The sequence below is a fragment of the Phoca vitulina genome, unplaced genomic scaffold (genome assembly GCF_004348235.1).
Source record: "Phoca vitulina isolate PV1807 unplaced genomic scaffold, GSC_HSeal_1.0 scaffold77, whole genome shotgun sequence".
NCBI lineage: Eukaryota > Metazoa > Chordata > Mammalia > Carnivora > Phocidae > Phoca > Phoca vitulina.
Genome location: NW_022589780.1, coordinates 2,960,827 through 2,983,791, shown reverse-complemented (window position 1 = coordinate 2,983,791; position 22,965 = coordinate 2,960,827). Strand labels below are relative to the sequence as shown.

Sequence of the window (22,965 nt, the reverse complement as noted above, 5' to 3'; positions counted from 1 at the left end):
TACTATCTCCATTTATAGTTGAGGAAACTGAGACTTTAAGAGGCTGGTAGCTTGCCAAATGCCGTCAAAGGCAAATATGGAATTTTAACCCAGATCTATGTGCCTAGAATACACAAAACATCAAGCTACTGTGCTAAGCCTCGCCATGTCATTCTTTGCTGATAAACTCTTACTTCCTAGACAGAGAATATGCTGAAACCTAAGCTCAGTAACATAACCTCAACCAAGAGCATATCTTTAACTACTTTAGTCCCAAGTGTCCTTTAGGTAAGATTGAAGAAAAAAAAAATAGAAGACTTAATTAAAGCCCTGGGATCCAAAAGTTATATTTTCCCTAACAAACTAGTACCCAGTGCTCCCAAAAGGACAGAAGTTAATGATGGAAAACATCCCTAAGGCAACAATCTAATCCCATACCTTTTCTAGCTCTCATCTGTTTTGGCTGATGTAGGTGGCTGGTAAACAGAGCTGTTGTTGACTCCATGACCTCCCAGACCCCTTCTAACACTATAATTCTGATTGCCTTACTTATATAGGGGAACTTGTGGTTATTCTCTAAAACTAGGTTTTAGAGGCCAGACTGTTCCATTTTAGTAGAGGTACCACAAATAACATGAAATCACATCTAGCAACTGCCATGCTTTTAAAATCTATATTAAATCATACCAAAATGCCAAAATCATACCAATTAATCACAAGGAATAAATAAACACCAGGAATGCTGAGAGGTACTCCCGTTCATAACATTCCATTTCTTTGGACCTCCGAAATAATATCTGACCAGTTGGAGAAAGCCTGACTGGGCAGCATGCCCAGTTGTGACTTTTGTGGTTCCTGTCCTGTCACCTTCATTGTTAACTCTCAAGGGAACTGCTATCTGGCCCCTTTAATGAACCAGAAGTTCCCAAATTGGTCAAGGAGAAGAAAAGATTCTTGTTACTTTATGACAAATCATACAACAGAAATCATGCGTTTGCCTTCTAGCAAAGCCATAGATTACACCTTAGGGCTTAATATACCAGTTCAAAATTCAAAATCAACAAATGCATACAAACTCTTCAGGGGATTTGTAAAAGATTCCAATGATCTTTTACCCAATGATGGTCTCTAATGGGAAGGAGGAAACAGGGGTTCATGGCCAAATACTGAAAGATGACCAATTTTTGCACTGGAGAAGCAATGTGCTTCTGACTGGTCACTGGGGAAAGCAAAAACCCTGAATGATAGCTTCTTGAGACCAGAGCTGAGATTGAGTCAGGCCCTGGGCTAGGCATTAGGGATGCATCACTGATGATGGAGGCTTTTACCCATTCAAACAACAACAACAACAACAACAGAAACAAAAACACCTAGTAGTACCATATGGATTCCAAGCCTTCATTGTGTATTAGGAAGTAGGCTATTTCTAAAACCACTTCCTTATATACCTCTCTACACAAACTCAGATGAAGCTGGACAAAAACTAAAGGGCCCAAGGAACGTTCAAGAAACTCCATGTCTTGCCCTACCCAACAACAGCCAATTAGTGTTACACAGACTATTTTAGTTTTCAAGGGCTATATTGTCTCTGCTGAAACTACTTAACTCTGCCATTTTAGTGCAAAAGCAGCCTTAGACAATATATGAACAAGTGGGTGGGGCTCTGTGCCAATAAAATGTTATTTACAAAAGCAGACATTATTTACAAAATAGGTGGTGGGCAGGATTTGGTCCATGAGCCATAGTATGCGGACCCTTGCTTTGGTGCAAACAGAGCAAGGAGACCTCTTTGAGAAATCAAGTAACTCCTTATCCCCTCTCCCTTCAGCCCAGGACTTCTAAGAAGGAGCAAAGAGCAAAGGCGCAAGGCTAGAAAGTTTCCCTCAATCACTTATTCTTAAAGTCAGAGCCTACAAAACACTTCAAAGTATACGATGCCTGTGAGTATCCATTCCACCAACTTCTACTTGTCACCATTAGAAAACAAAAGTCTTTGCTGATCCAACAGAGACCAGAGTGACATTCTCTGATGTGCCAATGGAATGATACATTTTTTTTTATTAAACATCACATTATTAATTCTTGCCTGATGGAGAAACTCAGACAGTATCCCATAGGAAACATCAAAGCCACAATTGTCCAGCAGCCTTCACGAACACCCAGAAGCTCCTGGAGGGCCACACTTTGGGAAAGCCAGTCCTAAAGAGGACTACTAACTCCTTCAGGGTGAGACTGCTACTGAGAGAAAAGAATTCTCCCTAGAAAGAAGACTTGCCAAGCAAGTGCCTCCTTGCCCTGTGACTGGTTCAATGCTTTAATCAGCCAGATCCTGCTGGACTTGTTAGACCTGACAAAACACCAGCAAGAGCTTTGGTAATAATGCCAGACATGGGTCAGGGCAAAACAGCTTGCTGCAAAGGAAATCTATATAATGGGCTTTGCCCAGAAAACATGCCAATTATTCTCATATTACCAGGGAAGCAGAAGCTGATTAAAGGCACAGGGGTAAGAGAGAAGCAAAGGATTTGTCCTAAATACCATGGCACACCTAATATTTATGAGCTCCTTTGAATAGGGGCTGTCTAACACATGGCTTGAAGGAGGGGTCCACAGACTTTAAATCACACTTTGCAGTGTAGCAGGTAAGTCATCAGAGCAGAAAGAGGTGGCTAGGCATAAAAACAAGGCACAGAAAGGCAAGGTTTCTGAGAGGGCTTCCTAGGATCCAGAAGGTAGGAGATGGCATCTGGCAATGGGCAACAGTGAGAAGACTGAATAGTAAGAGTTTAACAGATAGTGAGATATATAAGGAAATGGTGTTAGGAGGGCAGGCTCAAGGAGCAGAAGAGGACTGAGTGCAAAGCCAGGCCAGAGCTGGGACACACATCAGGGAGAATCAGGTACCTACGATGGCAAGAGACTATACAAGAAAGCCAGAGACACAGACTTCCCAAACCCACCCTGTAAGGCATAACCACTGACCCCATTCTACAGAGAATACATTAGAATAAGAATAAAATCTGAAGCCCTTGAGAGCCAGAAAATCCGGATTTGGACCCCAATTTGCCACACATTAGCTGAATAACTGAGCAAATCACTTAACTTCTCTGAATTTCAACTTCCTAATCCGTAATACTGGGAGACCATTAGTTGCCCTTGGTCACTTCACCTGTATAAAGAGGAACACTAATAATACCCTGCCTGATTAGCTCTTAGGGTTGGTGTAAAGATCAAATTAAAATAGTAGGTAAAACAGGCGAACTGAAAAATACTAAGACAGATGTTTTACTTCCATTTTTTTTTTTAAAGGTTTTATTTATTTGACAGAGAGAAAGACAGCCAGAGAGGGAACACAAGCAGGGGGAGTGGGAGAGGGAGAAGCAGGCTTCCCGAGGAGCAGGGAGCCTGATGCGGGGCTCGATCCCAGGACGCTGGGATCATGACCTGAGCTGAAGGCAGACGCTTAACGACTGAGCCACCCAGGCGCCCCTACTTCCATTATTTTTATGACGTATTATTATGTATGATATCAGTGCAAACACACAACTCCATCTAAGGATGAAACTGGTTTCAAACAAGATATGCATTAGCCCTAAAAGTCAACATTCACATAACTTGGACTAAATAATGTCTGCACCACCAATGAAACCTCTAGAATAGAAAACTAAGTGGCCTATTAAAATACCCACCTATTTTACTTCCTTATTAGCTAATGTACTATTTTAAGCTTCATTTTACATCCCAAATCTGTAATGAACGTTGCCCAGGGCCAACCCCCTCATCACCCATCATCAATATGAAGCTTCTTCAATTCTTTTTAACCACCTCCATTGGCTTCGGAGAATTCTCCTTTAAAGACCTCTACACTGGTCTGGACTGTCTTCTTCACAGCAGCCTTCCCAGAATAGCACACAGTAGGTTGATGATGTCAGAAACTCTACCATGAGCTCCGGGCTATCCGCCCTGCCAGCTACCCACTTCTTTACTGCTGTTCTCCAGCTTTCAAACCTTTCTTAATGGCCACTTCCCCTTTACACGCATACTGGTGGCTACTCCTGTTCTCTACAGAAGGCGACATATCTCTTCTTGATATCTGTTCTTTCTAAACTATCTGTTCCTCTGAAGAGCACTTATATGCTCTTTCATCGTTAAAGGGAAAAAAAGCAATGTGGAACAGCGGAAAGATTACTCAGAAAATCTAAGGCTTAGTCCTACTACTGACTAGCAGCGGGAAAGTACTTAAGCTCTCTAAGCCTTAGTTTCCTCATCTATAAAATGGAGAGAACATTTTCCTTCCCAGATTAAGTTACATAACGTATGTGAAAGTGCCTTGTATACTATAAAGTGCTTTGCAAATGTTAATTTATACCCATATCTATATCCACAGTTTATGCCTATATCTATATCCACATCCAGGTAATTGGTCAACCCGAGTAAGATCACATTCACAGATCCCAGCCTTGCTGTTGCCCAGCACAAACTTCACCATACCTGAAACACAACTCAATTTGTATTAGAATTACTTCTTCCTCATGCATAATTGGATTCTCTAAATTCCACATATCTGGAGGGGAATTCTATTATAAAAGATCGTTCTCTTGATCTGCTTCATCAAGCTAGGCAAGAGCCAACTAGAAAAAGTACAGCAGTAACTTCAGCCTTCCTGAATCTTCCTTCCCCTACTCCATTCTCGCAGGTCTGTGAAATGCATGGCTGTCTTTAGGCCAACACTGGAGGTGCATTCTTGGCAAGAGGCAGTAAAGAGAAAAGAAGTCTTTTCTTTCACAATCTGAAAGTGATTCTGAAAAAAATCGTAGGCTCAGCAGAGGCTGTGAAGAGTAGAGTGTTTTGTGAGGCACAGTGATATTGCACAGAGCCCAGGAGAGGGGACTGGTTACTGGGTTCCAGTACTGACTCTCTGACTAACTGGCTCCATGATCTTGGACAAGGAACATCCCCTCTTAAGTTTGCTTCTTCATCTGAAATATGAAAGAGTTAAATGTTCTCTGAAGGGCCCTTGGAACTCTATGTGTCCATTTCCAGCAAGATTGGGCCCATTAGTCAAAAAGAAAAGGAAATAAACAGCAACTGCTTTTCACAAAGGAAAAGCAAACAAAATGCCAAGAAGCCCCAGCTTTCCCTCCCCTTCCTTTCTGCTAGTGCAGCCATACAATCCCTGGCTGAGCTGTTACCCAATTAGCACACTGATAACCTTTTGCTTTCCTATTTAGTGCCATAACAGAATAATCATTCCCATAAACCCTGAAACACTGGGCATGGTCGGGGATTCTAGAAGAGAGATCTGTCCAGACAAACCAGACATGGAGAGCTATCAATATTTACCATGTTAAGAGCAAGAGAAATTCAGCATGGTGACAATGGTGGCAAGGACATTCTCTCTACAACTCCCTTTGGAGTTTTTCTCCTGCTCTAGACAAAAGTTGTAAGGGGCAGCTATAAAACACCTTGATGGCTTGTTACTCACCACCCTCCCCCCACCTAATGAATTCAGGACGGATGAATTCAGGATTAGTCCCCAGCTGTCAACTGCCACATGCAAAATACATATTTTTCCAATCACATGGAAAGGCTTTTCCACGACAGCCTGGCTCTGGAAAGAGAGTTGGAAGCTGAAATGTGGCCCTCCTATTTCTGGGAAGTCCTTAATGAAAACCTTTTGCAAAGAACTGCCTTTAAGTTCCTAATATGGTACTATAGTGTGGGGCCTACTGCTTGTCACTTAGAGGAGAAATTTTATGCTGCCTTACGATAAAAATAATAGGGGGGGAGGACTTTGTCACCCTTTAGTAATGCCACACATTTCCCAATTAGACACTACCCACTACAAGAAAAGCAGCTGCTTTTGCCAAAAGACATCAACAAATGAGCAGAGAAGAGAGGAGGCCTCTGGAACTGCCTAACCAGCTGGTGTAGGCTCTTAGGGAAGGAAACAATGAGGACGGGTGTCACACCATCAGAACGTATAGCCGTTCTTCTATGACAAAGGACAGAAAACACAACCAGATCCTAATTAAATTGAGGCTAGACTGCTTAACAGGGAAACCCCTAATCCCAGCCATGATGAGGGGAGGGAATGAAAGGAAACTTACTACTGGTCCAGTTCTTTACTGCCAACTGGGTCATTTCAAACAAAAGTACCTCCAGTCCCAATAAAAAATATCCAGGCAGTTTTAATGCAAGATACCTGCTTTAGAGTACAGTATAAAAAGAACCTTAGAATTAAAAACCAGGAAATCTGATTCTGGTCCCAATTTGGATGCCAGCTCTAGGTCCCTGAAGGAGTCAGTTCTCTCTCTTGGCTTCCTTTTCCCTAGACATAAACTCAACAGAGTCGATGTAAAGTTTCCTAAACAACCTTCCAGGTCTGTTATTCTATAAGAACCAAAGGAAAACGTAGGACTATAAGCCAAGCACCTCTGTTTCACATGCACAATGTGAAAAAAAAAATGGCTTTAAGATATAACTCACATATCACAAAATTCACTCATTAAAATGTACAATTAAGTGGGTTTTAGTATAGTCACAGAGTTGTACAACTATCATCACAATCTAATTTTAGAAGATTTTCACAACCCCAAACAGAAATCCTTCGCCTATTAACAGTCATAATACATTGCGACCCTCTCCCCCAGCCCTAAACAACCACTAACCTGATATACCTAGTTTTAATGTTTTTAACATAATAAGGTTTTTAAAATATCTGTATCATATGGGGGCACCAGGGTGGCTCAGTCGGTTAAGTGTCTGCCTTCAGCTCAGGTCATGACCCCAGGTTCCTGGGATCGAGCCCTGCATCATGGCTCCCTGCTCAGTGGGGAGTCTGCTTCTCCCACTGCCCCTCCCCCAGTTCGTGCTCGAGCGTGCTCTCTCTCTAATAAATAAAAATCTTTAAAAAAATATATCTGTATCTATTATATGTTTTCTTCTCTTATTTCAATTATTTGGTGCATTATTACATTGATCGATTTTCAGATGTTAAACTAACTTTGGATTCCTGAGATAAATTCCACTTGATTATGGTCTATAGTTTTATTTTCTTGTGCTGTCTAGTTTTGCTATCAGGCTACTACTGGCCTCAGAGAAGTGTTAAGTGTTAAGAAGTGTTCTCTCTCGTTTGCAAAGGATGGGTATTAATTTTTATTTAAATGTTTGGAAGAATTCACCAATGAAACCAGCTAGGCCTGGGCTTTTCTTTGTGGGTAGTATTTTGATTACTAATTCAATATCTTTACTTGTTATAAGTCTATACAGATTCTCCATTTATTGTGGAGTCAATTTTGGTAGTCTGTGTCTTCCTAGAAATTTGACCATCTCATCTAAATTACATAATTTATTGGCATAAAGTTATTCATAGTATTCCCTTTCTTTTTTTTGTTTTTAATTTTTGTAAGGTTGGTAGTGTCCCCTCCTTCATTCCTGCTTTTAATAATTCAATCTTCTATCTTTTCTCTTTGTCAGTCTAGCTAATGATTTCTCAATGTTGTTGGTCTTTTTAAAAACCAACTTTTGATTTTTTTAAATTTTCTCTATGGCTCTCCTATTCCTTATTTCATTTAATTCCACTTTATATTTATCTCTTCTTTCCTTCTACTTTCTTTTGGATTAGTTTGTTCTTTTTCTAGTATCTTGATGTGGAAGGTTAGATTACTGAATTGTGATCTTTCTTCTTTTCTGATGTAGGTGTTTAAAGCTATAAATTTTCCTCTAAGCACTGCTTTTCCTGCATCCCATAATTTCTGGCATTTTTCATTTTTATTCATTCCAAAGTATTTGCTAATTGCCCTTAGGATTTCTTTGGCCCAAAGACACTTAGGAGTCTGATAACTAATTTCCACATATTTGTGAACTGCCTAAATATCCTTTTGTTATTGATTTGTAATTTCATTCCACGGTAGCTAGAGAATATGATCCATGTGAATAAATATATGTAGGCATGTTTTGTGGCCTAGCAGAAGGTCTATCCTGAAAAATGTTCCATGTGCACTTGAGAAGAATGTGTATCTGTTGTTGTCATGTAGAGTGTTCTACAAATACCTGCAAGAGGTCTAGTTGGTTTATAGTATTGTTCAAGTCTTCTATTACTTGCTGATCTCTGTCTAGTTAATCTATCCCTTATTGAAAGTGGAATATTGAAGTCTCCAACTACTATTTTTAGAGTATCTATTTCCCCCTTCAATTCTGTCACTTCCGCTTCATGTATTGTGAGGCTCTGTTGTTAGGTGCATATGTTTATAATTTTATATCTTCCTGATACATGGACTGTGTTTACCATTATAAAATACTTTTCTTTGTATGTCAAAAATATTTTGTCTTAAAATCTATGTTGTCTGGGGGCACCTGGGTAGCTCAGTCAGTTAGGCATCTGACTCTTGGTTTTAGCTCAGGTCATGATCTCAAGGGTCATGAGATTGGGCCCTGCTTCGGGCTCCACACTCAGCACAGAATCTGCTTGTCCCTCTCCCTCTGCTGCTCTCTCTGCTCGCTCTCTCTCAGATAAATAAACAAAATCTTTTTTTAAAAAATCTACACTGGGGCGCCTGGGTGGCTCAGTCATTAAGCATCTGCCTTCCGCTCGGGTCATGATCCCAGGGTCCTGGGATTGAGCCCCACCTGAGGCTCCCTGCTCCGTGGGAAGCCTGCTTCTCCCTCTCACGCTCCCCCTGCTTGTGTTCCCTCTCTCACTGTGTCTCTCTCTGTCAAATAAATAAATAAAATCTTTTTAAAAAAATAAAAATAAAAAATAAAAAAATCTACATTGTCTGATATTAGTATAGCCACCACAACTCTCTTTGGCTACTGTTTGCTTGGCATATTTTTCCATCCTTTTATTCTCAACCATTTGTGTCTCTGAATCCAAAATGTGTCTCTTAAAGACAGTATATATTTTAATCAATTTATCCATTTTGCTAATTCCTGCCTTTCTACTGCAGTGTGTACTCCATTCACACCTGATATAATTACAGATAGGCAGGATTTATGTCTACCATTTATTTTCGATATATCTTAATCTTGTTTCCTCTATTCCTCCATTACTACCTTCTTCTGTGTTAAATATTGTCTAGTGTACTATTTTAATTCCCTTGTTTCTTTCACTGTATATTTTTTAGTTGTTTTATTAGTGGCTGACCTCGGGATTACAATTACCATCTTAATTTAAGACAATCTGGTTCAGATTAATTTTAACTTAATTTAGAAAGCATACAGAAACAATGGTGCCAGTATAATTGTTTCCTCTCCCCTGCTTTGTGCTGTATTGTCATATGTATGGCATCTTTATATATCATAAGTTCATCAACATAGCTTTGTAAATATTGCATTATGCAGTTGTCATTTAAATCGGGTAGGGAAAAAAGAATTACTAAAAGACAGTTATACTGTCTTTTATGTCTTCATATTTAGTTACATTTACTTGTACTCTTCATATTTTGTACAGATTTGAGTTACCATTCATTATTCTTTCATTTCATCCTGAAGGATTCCCATTAGTATTTCTTATAGGGCAGGTCTGCTAGTGACAAATTCTCAGTTTTTGGTTCTGTTTACCTGAGAATGTCTTAATTTCTCCTTTGTTTTTGAAGGAGGAAGGATGGTTTTCATGAATACAGAATTCTTGGTTGTCATTATTTTTCTTTCAGCACTTTGAATTTCAGCAGCACTGCCTCCTGGTCTCCATGGTTCTTGATAAGTTACCTTTAATCTTTTAAGGATCCCATTTACCTGGTGAGTTACTTTTCTCTTGCTTCTTTCAAGATTCTCTCTGTCTTTGGTTTTTAACTGTTTAACTATAACCTATCTAGGTATGGCTCTCCTTTAGTTTCTCCTATGTGGAGCTTTTTGAGCTTCCTGAACCTGGAGATTAGTGTTGTTCATCAAATTTGGGAAATTTTAGGCCATTATTTTTTCAAATATTCTTTCTGCTCCTTTCAATCTATCTTCTCCTGGGAATTCCATTATGCATATCTTATACACCTGATGGTGTCCCACAGTTTCTGGGGCTCTGTTCATTTTTCTTCATTTTTTTTTTCTTTCTTTTGCTCAAACTAGATAATCTCAATCTTCAAGTTCCTTACTCTTCCTTCTGCTAGCTCAATTCTGCTACTGAACTTCTCTAGTGAATTTTTCATTTCAGCTATTTTACTTTTCAACTCCAGAATTTCTCTTGTTCCTCTTTATAATATTTATTTGTTTGTAGTGTCTCTTTGTTGATACATTGTTCTCATGAATTCCTTTAAATCTTTAGACATGGTTTCCTTTATTTCTTTGATTATATTTATATTAGCTGATTTAAATTTTTTGTCTAAATTCCAACATTTAGGCCACATCAGGGACAGTCTCTACTGACTGCTTTTTTTCCTACATAGAGGTCATATTTTTTTGGTATGCCTGATTATTTTTTTTGAAAATTGGGCATTTTAAACAATATAATGTGGGGGCACCTGGGTGGCTCAGTCATTAAGTGTCTGCCTTCAGCTCAGGTCATGATCCCGGGGTCCTGGGATCAAGCCCCGCATTGGGCTCCCTGCTCCGCGGGAAGCCTGCTTCTCCCTCTCCCACTCCCCCTGCTTGTGTTCCATCTCTCTCTGTCAAATGAATAAATAAAATCTTTAAAAAAAAAAAACAATATAATGTGGTACCTCTGGAAATCAGATCCTGACCCCCACCCAGGTCTTGTTGCTATTGTTGTTGTTGTTGTTGCTTTGTTTAGTGTCTTTCTTGGACTATTTCTGTAATGTTTGTATTCCTTGTATTCCTTGCCACTGACATCTCTGCTTGGTTAGCTTAGTGGCCAGCTAGTGACTTTTCAGAGACCTTCTTAAATGTCTTGAACCATTAAGACTGCCACCTTTTGCCAAGGGGTTCTGTGTGTAGGTTGGGACATTCCCTCAACACTCAGCCAGGTACTTCACAACTCTGCCTCAAGTTCGGACATAGGGGAGAAATTAGAGCCCTCTGAGGTCTTTTCTAGGCACATGCATAGTCCTGGGCATGCACGTGGCCTTCTAGATCTCCAAGAATATGTCAGAGTTTTCCAAAGCCCCCAGTGGGTATCTCATTCCCTATTTCTTCCTTTCATGTTTTTGGCCAGGCTCTTGCTTGCCCTACTGGTATTGCAGTCTCACGCAGCTGTAATGTTAAACACCCTAGGGATAGAACTTTTCTCACTGAGCTAGCCCTAAGTCAGGTGAAGTAAAGAGAAGTCCTATAAATGGGTTTTTCTAGGTAGCTTTGAGACAGGTTAAATAGTGACAAGACTCTGGGTATGTGGGTTCTTGAGGAGCTACAAACCCAGTCTTCCCCCTCAGATGCTAAAAGGGCTGGTTTCCACAGCTAATGTGGTTAGGAGGCTGTTGGTTTTCAAGGTTACCCCAAAACTATGGAGAAGGGAAAATGAGGCAGGTTAAGTTAAAATGCCACAAACCCTGCTGCTACAAAGGTTCAACATCTTTTCATCAGTAAACACTCTAGATTGTTGCAAGCCTTTTGGTTAATTTCCAGAGTTCTGAAAAAATTAATTTTGATAATTTTTGCCAGTGTCCTTTTTGCTTTTACAGAGTTGATTTTCTGAGGTATTTAATCTACCATTCCCTCCAAACACAATTTTAAAGAAATCTTGCCCCAGTGTGGCTGGAAATTTGCCTACAATGAAACACACTCCTGAGGAAACAGAAGTTAAAAGAAGCAATGGGGTAAACTCTTTTTAAAGAATAAACAAACAGCTACCCGTTGTTGCTGCTAGGGTGGAGAACTGGGGAACTGGGACATAAGAGGAGGCAGAAGGTTTAGCCTTTTGTACCTTTTGAATTTTGTACCATGCTCATGTGTTACCAATCAAAAAAAATTGTAATATACTTATAAAAGGAGACAGTAGGTACTTTAGATTTTCCCTGAAGACCCCATGAAATGTACTACACCCTGTCTGTTTCTGAGAAAATTTCCACTCATTTGAAGTATCTATTAACTACCATTAGCCAGGACCATTAACTACCAAGGGAAGGGTAGTAAGACAGGTAGCTTTGACTTACGAACTCTTCCTTTTTCAGTTCATTCTTTTTCCCATGGACAGTTACATCCCCATAGTCTAACTCCCTTTTCTCCCCCACAAAGATCCTCCTTGTGACATGTGATAGAATATACATCATACCCTGAACTTTTCACTGCTATGCTCACAATTGTAATTAAATTATTTAAATGAGCAATCAGATGTTTTATGTATGCTCCAAGAGAGAGAGCCCATAGCAGCCTTATTCACCATTATTCCCCCAATTTCCAGGATAGTACCTGACACATATAAGTGCTTAGCAAATCCATGTTGAATTAAATTGAAATGCCTTTACATTGTGCACGGCTTTAGCACTTGATGCAAGTCCAATAAAGCATCATGTGGGCTCTCTACCCCACTAGCAAAAAAAATCAGCTCAAGATTTCCAGGGTACTCTCCTGGAAAACCATATTTCCTTCTAGATCTTCATGGGCTTTAGAAAATTCCTATAGTAAATGATTAGAGAAACAGATGCCAGAATAAAGAAGACTGTGGCTATGCTTTAACAAGTGAGGCTATAAAAATTAAGCTGAAAAGTAACTTCCCTTCATCACTATTAACTCTGAAAAACTTTTCTTAACAAGCAGGTCAAGCCACAACATTCCCTACCCCATCCCAACACCATCCCCCATTCCCCCCAACAAAAAACTTCTTATAAATGGTCATACTGAAAGGCTGGTTTGGTTCCCTTTTCCTCCCAAGTCCCTACAGCACTACTAGTCCAACTACTTTAGACTTTGGAATCTGGTTTCCTGAGGGCCTTCAATGAACATGGCAGTAATGCCTCCACCAAATTCCATTCGACACCGGTTAACACTTACTAACAACAGTACCATATGACATACTCATTACATTGGTCTGACTTCAGAGAATATCTAAAATAACCCCATGTGTTCTAAGGCACTAATTAAATATCACCAAGATAATGACAGGATATCTGCTGAGAATGTATATTACATCACCAACTCCTCCCTGCACACCATGACACTATACCCACCCCAAAGGAATTAAAAGCTTTGGGTTCTCTCACTAGAGAGCTATTCGGGACAGAATGAAAGGCCATCAGGGTGACACCTTTCAGGAAGCATTCATCAAGAAGATAATCAGATAAGTTAGCACGATTCAAGTCATCTACTTATGCCGGACATATCAGTTTGATTTTCCCCTTGCCTACTCTTCCAGAGTAAAGGTGAATTGGCTCTAAAGTTTATAACAGAATCAATTTAGGCTGCTTGACTATGAGCAAGACAGTTGCAGCCCAGAAAACAGAGAATGATAAAGCCAGGAGGAATGCTAAGGCTTACTGACCAAAACTCTAATTTTACAAATGGGAAAACTCGGGCTCACAAAGCTAAAGACTTATTCAACGTCATACAGCAAGCTAGTGACAGGAGTTGGAACTAGCAACCAGGTTCTCTCTGTGTCAAGCTAGAGATGGCTCCCCATTGATATTCAAGATCAAATTTGCCTCACAGAAGGAATCAATCCGTCCTTCCAAGAAAGCACTTACCAGACAGGTGCCCCAGTTGCCAAAGCAAGAGGTGGACAGATACCCCAAAAGGTCACCTTAATGTAAACATCTAAAACTCTTGTCTTTAAAAGTACAGAATATAAGAAAGTGACATTTTTAAAGAATTTAAGACTAGGTTATAAAAGCTATAGAAATTATATGATTTCTACTTTATCAACTTCATGTACATTTTTAGTACAGAATGCATCTTTTATATTTTTATTTTTTTAATGTTTTTAAGTTTATTTATGTAAGTAATCCGTACACCTAACATGGAGCTCAAACTCGTGACCCCAAGATCGAGAGCCCCATGCTCTACTGACTAAGCCAGCCAGACACCCCTCTTTTGTATTCTTTTAAAACATAAGTTTTCATTAGTCCCAGACAGCCTATGTATGTGTGACTGTACATGTATATGGGTAGGCTTAGTGATATAATTCTTTTTTTCTGACATCTGCTTTATATACACAAACATACATAATGTATGTTATCCTTGGTTATTGAAAGACTAAAATTTTTGTTTAAATGTTTCTATTTAACTAAATACTGACATGGACACTACAATAATGTGAAAATTTATGTAGGCATAAAATAAGTTCCTATAATTGGGTTAGTCATTTCTTTCCCAAATGATTAAACCACAATATGCAATACAAAACAAAACAAAACAAAAGCCATGGAATGTTAGAGCTGAAAGTGAGCTTACAGATCTCCTGCCCAGCCCCTACCTTTATAAAGCTGCAGACCTGGGGCCCCAACAAAATGACTTACGAAGGTCACAGATCCCATTAGTAACAGAACCATACCCAGGTATCTAATCGTCATGTCTAGGGATTGTTCCCCATTATACTATCATTCTGTCTCTGCTCATATGGAAACAGTGCCCAGTAGTGCTTCCCCAGAGAAATCTCTATCTGGAGACTATTGCCTTTCATTTCCCTAGCACATAAGCATCCAAGACTCATAGACTAATAGAGTTAGATCATCTAGCTCAGGAGTTGCAACCTGATTAAATATAGGCTCTGAATGTATTTTATTTAGTTAGCACATTAAAAAAAAAAAAACAAAGTAAAGGCCATTTGAATGGGGTGAGGCTGCTGTATTTTGCCCCAATCATTCCAGCCCTATTAACCCATTTCCAACAGCTTTATACTTTTCTGTTTTCTCCTTGGCCTCTGACAGCACTTGAGCCTGTGATCCCCGAATCCGGATCAGGCACAATTAACAGCACAGCAAAGGAAACCTAGTTGATGGAAATGTGAAATATGGCATTATATTCTACCATTAGCTATTTTCATTGCTTTACCAATAAAAATCCATTTAGGTTTTTTTAGGTTGACTAGTTATATCAGAGGTCTGCCAACTACTACCAGACAGACAAACCCAACCTGCTGCCTATTTTTGCATGCCTCCCTCCCCTAGCTGAGGTGAGAATGGTTTTTATGTTTTTAAACAGCTGAAAAATTCAAAAGCAGAAGAATATTTTATGACATATGAAAAATTTTTTAAAGATTTTATTTATTTATTTGACAGAGAGAGACACAGCGAGAGAGGGAACACAAGCAGGGGGAGTGGGAGAGGGAGAAGCGGGCTTCCCGCGGAGCAGGGAGCCTGATGCGGAGCTCGATCCCAGGACCCTGGGATCATGACCTGAGCCGAAGGCAGTTGCCACCATGCCTCTCTCCTAACGAAAAACATTTTTAATATTCCCTCTATCTATAAAGAAAAATCTGAAGTATTTAACAGGTCCCTGCACAATTAAGGCCTCAACCTTCCAGTCCAACCTCATCTCCCAAAACGTCCTTCCTGCAACCTATCCACTGCAGATGACTTCAATTATCTGCTGTCCCTTTATATCCTCTAAGTCATTCCTACTACATGAAATGCCTCATCCCAAATACAGTGCAACACAGTAAAGTAAGCAGGGCCTTTAGAGTCAGGTCTGGGTTCTAATTCAGACTCTCGCCCTTATTTGTTGAGAAAGTTACTTAGCACCTCTGAACTTCAGTTTTCTCATCTGTACAATGGGAATAATAATCCTTACCTCATAAGGCTATTACAATATTTTAATGCCTGGCACTGGGAACAGTTAAACAAGCAGTAAGTATGAATTCTGTCAAATTCCAATGCCATTTCCTCCTTTCCTTTTCCTTGCCCTCCCACCAAGAAATGAGCTCTCCTGCTGGTGTCCTGTGCCCTGATATCCACCTGTTTCATTCTTATGGCTCTGATCCATATCTACTGCCTTACAGGATAGTGATCTCTACCCATGTCTTTTCTCTCCTACTAGTCTAGGAACTCTCTGAGGGCAGGATCCATGTATGACTAAGCCTGCCACATTTGTGACAGCCCTGAGCACAGTGGCTTGAATATAGTATGTGCACAAGTATTTACTGAATGAATGGTATGTGTTCACTGAACTATATATATCATTTATTAGGTGTATCATGTTGCCTTGTGATATAAGCAGGAGCCACGTCACTTGTTCTGAGTAATTCCTAGCCTGAGTGCTTAGAAAATATTCAAACACCACCAGGGACCAAAACTGCCAACATAAAAACAAAGGACAAACAGAAAAGCGGGCAATATGTTCACCTTTCAGAGTCATGGTGTTTTTATTTTCCACTAGTTTAAGTTATAATCATCATCTTGTACCCCAACGATTATAAATAAATCACATTTAAAGGGGGGAAATCAACCACTTCCCCAAGGGAGACATGTTGAGTATTGTTCATAACATCAATTACCTCTGAGTACAGATGTAAGTAAATCTAAATATTCAAAAGGGACCTATGTTTAATGACTAAATCATGACACAAAGTTGTGACTTAAACCTTATCTGGAGCTCTGTACAAAATCAGACACAAGCAGGATAAATGTAGAAATCCAGTTCCACCTAGGCTAGCAACTTTAACAAAAACTGCAGCTAGTTTTTGCAGCACAATGCACCAAGTTTCATTGGTTCCTAGAAACACTAGCCATTTGATTTGCTAGTCAATTTAGTGAGTTAAATGGAAAGGTGTCAATCATTCTTTCTGACGTTAATGCCAGGCTCCAAATGCCAAAATGAATCCCCACACGTGAATACAAAATTAATCGCTGAGACATGCCAATGTAGGGAGTGACATTTTCCAATAAGATGACAGCAAAAAATAAGTTTCCAACTACTTCTGCTTATTCATTTCCCTTCAGAAACCTACTGAAAAATACACACTCACCAGCAGCTACATTATTAGCCTAAGACATATTATCAACAACTTTCTATGTTTAGCTGTTTCCATTCAAAAAGCACTTTCATAATCCATTAACTCCTTTGAGTCTCACAACAACCCTGTGAGATGGGTATAATCACCCCTATTTAACAGATGAAGTTAGCAATCTGTGCCATCTTATTCCAAGATGGCGAAGCCACGTCTTCTAACTCCAGTTCCAGGGTTCTCTTTTCCTGTTTCCTCCACACAAAGCAAAAGCATACCTTTGTTTTGCTTCCCCACTTATTCTCAAAAAGTTAGCACAGTGTGAGGAAGTAGAGTGGGAGTATAAACATTACTGTGGTCAAGACAGTGGGAAACATCCCGCCTTTGCCTCTATCTAATCATGTTTTTAGAATCATGCAACTTAAAGGAAAAGAAATGGAGTATGGGTTAGCTGCTGGGTTTTATTTCCTCCCTGCCCTATTTTGGCTTTCTATGTATATTCGGAAACAGAAAACCACCCTGAATATCAAGAAACACCATGGGCCAAACTATTTCTTGGATCTTCCACCCATCTGCAAAGGTTTAGGCCTGCATAACTGTTGACTCTTACCAGTCTCAGTCTCAGAGAAGAAGGAAAGAGTAAGAACCACTACTTGCCCCTGGCATACAAAAATCTGCCCTTCCTCAAACGTTAATGTTAATCTTAATCTCTCCGTAGCTGGTCACTTTTTAGCACAAACAATTTCAGCTTACCATACACTTCACAAAACCATTCCCTTCCTGGGGCTTATGATGAGCTACATTTGACTGTAGATACTACACCAAGCAGCTTATCATGAGTAAAAATTTTTAAAAATCCAAACATTCTCCCCTTTTCCTTTCAACGAACCCTCAATCTTTCTAACTACTTTTGTGGCATAACTTGCATATCTTTAAGCCCTCAATGAATTCTATTAAGTGGCAACACACCCCAAAGCCTAGCCTATACGTCTCTAAGGATCAGCATTTCAAATACCCCATCTTTAAGGTGCTGCCAAGAGTGTGCTCTTGTTTAGACCACAATACGACAAAAGAATTAAATAATCAAACTCAATCAAATGACCAGCAGGAACTTGGGCAATTGATATACTCTCACCAAAGTGGGCAGACAACACTGGCAGTGAAAGCACAGATTCCCAGGAGCAAAAGAGCTGCACAAAAATACCAGCTGGTAGCTGTTACCACTGCACTCCCAAGCCTTTCTCCCTGCTCTTCATCGGCTCCATCTGCCTTGAGAAGGTCCCCACACTGGACTCTGGACACAGTTTTTCGGGGATAAACCCATTCAGAACAAAGTTATAAGCAGACAGGACATATTTACCAGTGACTCTGACCAGTGACTTTATTTTTTGCAACGACTTTTCAGCCAAGAAGAGAAAAACTTATCACTCCACCCAATCGCTATCCTCCATTCTTCTGGGTATATGTACTTTGGCACAAAGGGCTGGCTTGCCTGCACTCTTGTTGGGAATATTTATTATTCTTTCTCTTACTCCAAGTCTTCTGCCAACTAGCAGAAATAAAAACTCCACACAGTGGGGAAGGGGGGTACAGTCCCACAGCTGTCAGCTGTGACCACTGGGAAAGCCAAGCTAGATGAGGTTCCTTCAGACCAGTGGCCCTTAACCCTGGCCCTGAAGTATGCTCCCTGGGGGCTGGGCTCCTTATGCCAGGTACCAGGCAGGTCTCAGTTTCACCCCCAAGCAGAATTCAGGGGCACGTGAGGCCATCCAATAATTCTGGGCTTAGACTGACTCTGACCAAAACCATAGCTCAGGACCTTAAAGGAAAAAAGTCACTGGGGCAAAGGTGCTTTCTTTAGAAAACAGGTTGATACAGGTAATTTTTTTTTTTTTTTTACTGCCCCCACCCTCATCCGTTAGCAACCAGAAGCCAGGACAAAACCATTACTCAAGCTGCCGGCTTCAAACCTCTCTTCTTTAGGAGGTGCTAGGGCATAGGGCAGTTCCTTGGTCAGCTTGAATGTCTCCTTACCCAAGACATGAGTACTAAACATGAGCAACAGTACAGGCAAATTATCCCTTCAGAACACCAATCTGCCAAGTAAGGATAGTCGGAGAGCAAGAGGGTCCTTGGCACAGGTACAGATCAAGTCTTACAAAGTCAAGGCCACCAAAGTTCTAGTTACAACCACCACCTTCCACTTCAACTGACCCCGCTTCCGAAGTGTTCAGAAACCCACTCGCCTCAGAGAACTGGATTGGGAAGCACCGTGAATCCTCCCTTCCCCCTGCGGTGTGGAGGAAAGAGCTTAAAGGCCAGAGCCACTAGCTCAGGGAAACAGCTCATCCATCGAAACCTTCCACTTACTTCTCATTGCGCTGATTAGCGCGTTGCCATCCTTGATGACGTCCTTAATGAATTTATTGGTTCTCTCCAGCTCCTGCTCGTAACACTTGAGCCTCTCGCGGAAATCGGGGCTGTCCAGGTAGCAGTCGCTGAACTCCAGCGGGGGATGCCCCATGGTTCTGATGGCGAGGGCTGAAAGGAGAGAGGAAAGACACAAAGACCAAGAGCATCAGCGGCACAGTAGGGGGGAGCAGATGGGAGGACCTGAGCGCGGGACCCGCCTGGGAAACTCGTAGCCTCCCTCCCTTTGGAGGACAGGTACCTGTTCCGTGGAGATTCCTGGGTAAAGCTGGCTGGTCTGTGCCAGAAGCGGGCGGCCGGCAATTGCTTCAGATGACACAGAAAGCTAACTAATGCAGTCCGACCCCGGAGGGGTTCTGCCTAGCGAGCAGCATGCCCCCAAGGCATTGCCTCCCCAGACAGGCAGCGCAGCCTGCCTCCGGAGACCAGCGGGAGTCCTTCCTGAGCAACTGCAAACGTGACACTTCGGCCCGCCCAGGGTGGAGGCTGGGGTGGGCGCTGGGACTGGAAGCCTGCTCTCCTCGGTCCTCGTTCCCGAGCTAGCTGAAGATTTCCTTTGCCGAACTCCGCGGGCAACCCTGATTGCACTATCCCCTCCCCCTTCTTAAAGCCAGAGCTGCCGCCCCGCCCCAGCGAACCTTTGTGGCGAGCCCCAGCCCTCGGGCTCCTTCTTCGACTGTCTTCCTCGCACCCTGGGATTGCGTGACCAGAGTGTTCTCGCTCCCAAGAGTTCTTCCTGGTCCAAGGGAGCCGGCCTGCTGTCCTGGTAGGCGTCGGAGGGGTTAAGCCCCGGCGGCAATTGAGACGTAGCCTTCCTCCCGAGACACCCGAGAGGGAAGAGGAGGGCGATATCGCTACGCACAATAGCTGCGGTAGCCTGGCGCTTGCCTACGGAAACTGGGGAGCAGTCGGCGCCCTAGGACTCCAGCTGGAAAGCGTGGCGGCCTGGGAGATGTAGTCTTTCCGTTTCTCGCCCCATGACTCCTCCCTGCGATCTCCCCACCACCCCGCCAGGGCGGAGGCTCTCCTAGCAAGACTTTCCCAGCCTGCCCCAGGCTCGCTGCCCAGGCCTAGCCTCGAGGGGCAGGTGCGCCACACTGGAGCCTAAGAGGAAAAGTTTCCGAAACGAGCGAGAGAACCCGGGAGGCGTCAGTTGTGGGAGGCCATCTCTCACTTCCCATTACTTGGCTGTCTTTTTTTTTTTTTTTTTTTTTTTTCCTTACTCTCTTTCCAGCTTCCCTCTGAGGGAGCAACTTCCTTTTCCCTTCCCTTGCCCATTTGTCCTGATCCCAGTGTTTGAATTCCCATGGGCCCTCGACCTGGACAACCTCAAGGGTTGACTCCTACTCTAGGATCTCAATGTTAGGCTCAGAACCCCCCGCCAAAGGAAGGGAGGCCATAATTAGGAGTTCATTTTATTCTGAATAGGACCTCAGAGCATGGTTTTTGTGATTCAACTCATTGCATAGGTTGTTCATTAAAGCACATGATTTTCCATGTGTAAGTGGAAAACCTAAGAAGAAGATGTTATAAATTGCCTTGCAGCTTGGCTAAGAGACCTTTTGTTCATTGTCCAAGGTAGGAGAACTGGGGTTACTCTTACAGGTGGATGCCTTGAGATTAAGAGCAGCTTCGCGGTGGAAAATCGTGTGTACGTGGGCAGAAGGATCCATTTTTATTGTGGAGAAGTGTTTAGATTACATTGCCCTGTGAAGAAAGCCAAGAAAAGCCAGAACTGAAGGGGGTTGTAAATAGGGTAATAATGGCTAACCCACCTGCATGGGTGTCCTATTTCTGCTGTAAAAAATTACCACAAACTTGGTGACTTAAAACAACATGAATTTACTATCTTAGAGTTCTGGAAGTCAGAAATCAGAAATGGACCTCACTGGGTCAAAACCAAGATGTCAGAGGGCTGTGTTCTTTTCTGGAGGCTCCAGGGGAGAATCCACTTCCTTGCCTTTTCCAGCTTCTAAAAGCTATCCACATCCCTTGCCTCATAGCCCTCTCCCTTCATCTTCAAAGCCATTAATGCCTGATCAAGTCTTTCTCCCACTGCATTGCTCTGACGCTGACTCTCCTGCCCACTTTCACTCATAAGAACCCACCAAATAACTCAGGATAATCTCCCCATCTCAAGATCCTTAACTTAATCACAGCTGCGATTATTTTGTTTGTCACATAAAGTAATATATTCACAGGTTCCAGGGATTAGGACATGGACATAGTTGGGGGCAACATTCTTCCACCCTCCACACAACCTATAATTCTATAAACCCATTTCACTAACCCTCAAAACAATCCTATGAGGTTAGTATTCTTATTATACCCATGTAAAGATACCTGAGTTGAAGAGAAGTTAAATGACTTGCCCAAAGACACACAGCTACTTAAGTGGCTGTGTTTGAACTTGAGCCTAACCTGGCTGGTTCTAGAGGCACTGCTCTTAACCACTACACTCTACTGCAGTTTGGTAAAGAATCCAGTGAAGAAACGCCTTCAGAAAATTAATGAGTAGCCACGTCCCAGGGAAGGATTTTATTGCCTACTCCTTTTATCTTTATGAGAAAATGTCCAAATTGGGCTTTTAAAACACCGATGCAGGTACTAGAGAAGGTGCCCAATAAATGGGTGTATGGTCTTTCATTCTAGCAAGGTTCCTTATAGCATTCATTCACTAATTTGACAAGCATTTATTGCATATCCGCTATATGCCTTGACTTATAGTCTATACCTGTTTTCATCACTACGAATATTACCATTGACATTATTGATGTTAGGTACACTCTTACTTGTCTAACTTCCTATACCCAAAGTGTTTTTACAATCATCTGTTTTATCCTTTATCTAGACAATGAGGCTAAAGTGCAGAGGAAAACAAATGCCCTGGATCAAATACCAAAGAAGAAAGAGGATTAAAATGAGAACTCAGTCCTCAAATAATAGCTGCGTTAATTGAGCATTATCCTAGATGCTTTGCACACATTATACCTCACCCTCACAACAACCCTATAGGATTGGGATCTTCAAACTTTTATTCACATAACCCCTAGAAGAATTTTGAGAAGCTATGTACTCCCTCACATATTTTTAGGTTGACATCTAAATTTTTCATCATGTTTAAATAGTTGCAAAAGGTAAAATATCCAGTATACTATACATATTGACAACTTAAAATAAAACTTTTATATTATGCTTTTAAAGATTTTCATTGGATTCTAAATACCAGAGCAATTTGATGCCCACTATCAAACATTAAACACAAAAGTGTAAACTTTCCTTTAACCTTCAGAAAATTTGCATCATTCCTTTCTTCTCCTTGAAATCAAGTATCCATTGCATTCTCCCCACAGAATTGTATTCCATCATAATATATTTTTATACTTGAAAGTCTTCTATTGATCACCATATTGAATTTCTCTGCAACAAAGATTTGTCCATAAATAGAACCTGAGTTATTTTTATTTCTTTGTGATCATAGCCTCCAAGTATAAAAAATCTTCTAGATTCAGTTACAATTGCAATTGTGATGCAAACACAATAGATTAAAACAGCATGAAACTCTTATATATTGTGATTATTATTTTTTTCAGATCATAAACTTTATTTGTAACAACATGCCTCAAATAGCCATTACACAATCAGGGTAACCTGAGATCCAACATCAAGGTCATAAACCATCCTATCAATATGAACCATGTAATAGGATTATGCTGCTATCCCTAGGATATCTTGTTCCACGGATCAAAGATTTGAGTCAATTAATGATATTGTTTGACTGGGAAAGT

At 41.1% G+C, this 22,965-nt stretch overlaps 1 protein-coding gene across 3 annotated transcripts in view; it reads right to left on the bottom strand.

Annotated features, from left to right (window-relative positions):
• The window catches only part of OPHN1 (oligophrenin 1), a 507,505-nt gene extending 487,314 nt beyond the window's left edge, over positions 1-20,191 (bottom strand). Inside the window, exons 1-2 of one of the 3 annotated variants that reach the window (XM_032393808.1) lie at positions 19,816-20,191; positions 19,118-19,288 (exon numbers count right to left, since the gene is read on the bottom strand). In XM_032393808.1, coding sequence (XP_032249699.1) covers positions 19,118-19,271 — 154 coding nt within the window. In that variant the 5' untranslated portion in view covers positions 19,272-19,288; positions 19,816-20,191. The other 2 variants (XM_032393806.1, XM_032393807.1) reach the window with 2 other exon arrangements.
• Positions 20,192-22,965: the final 2,774 nt, after the last annotated feature.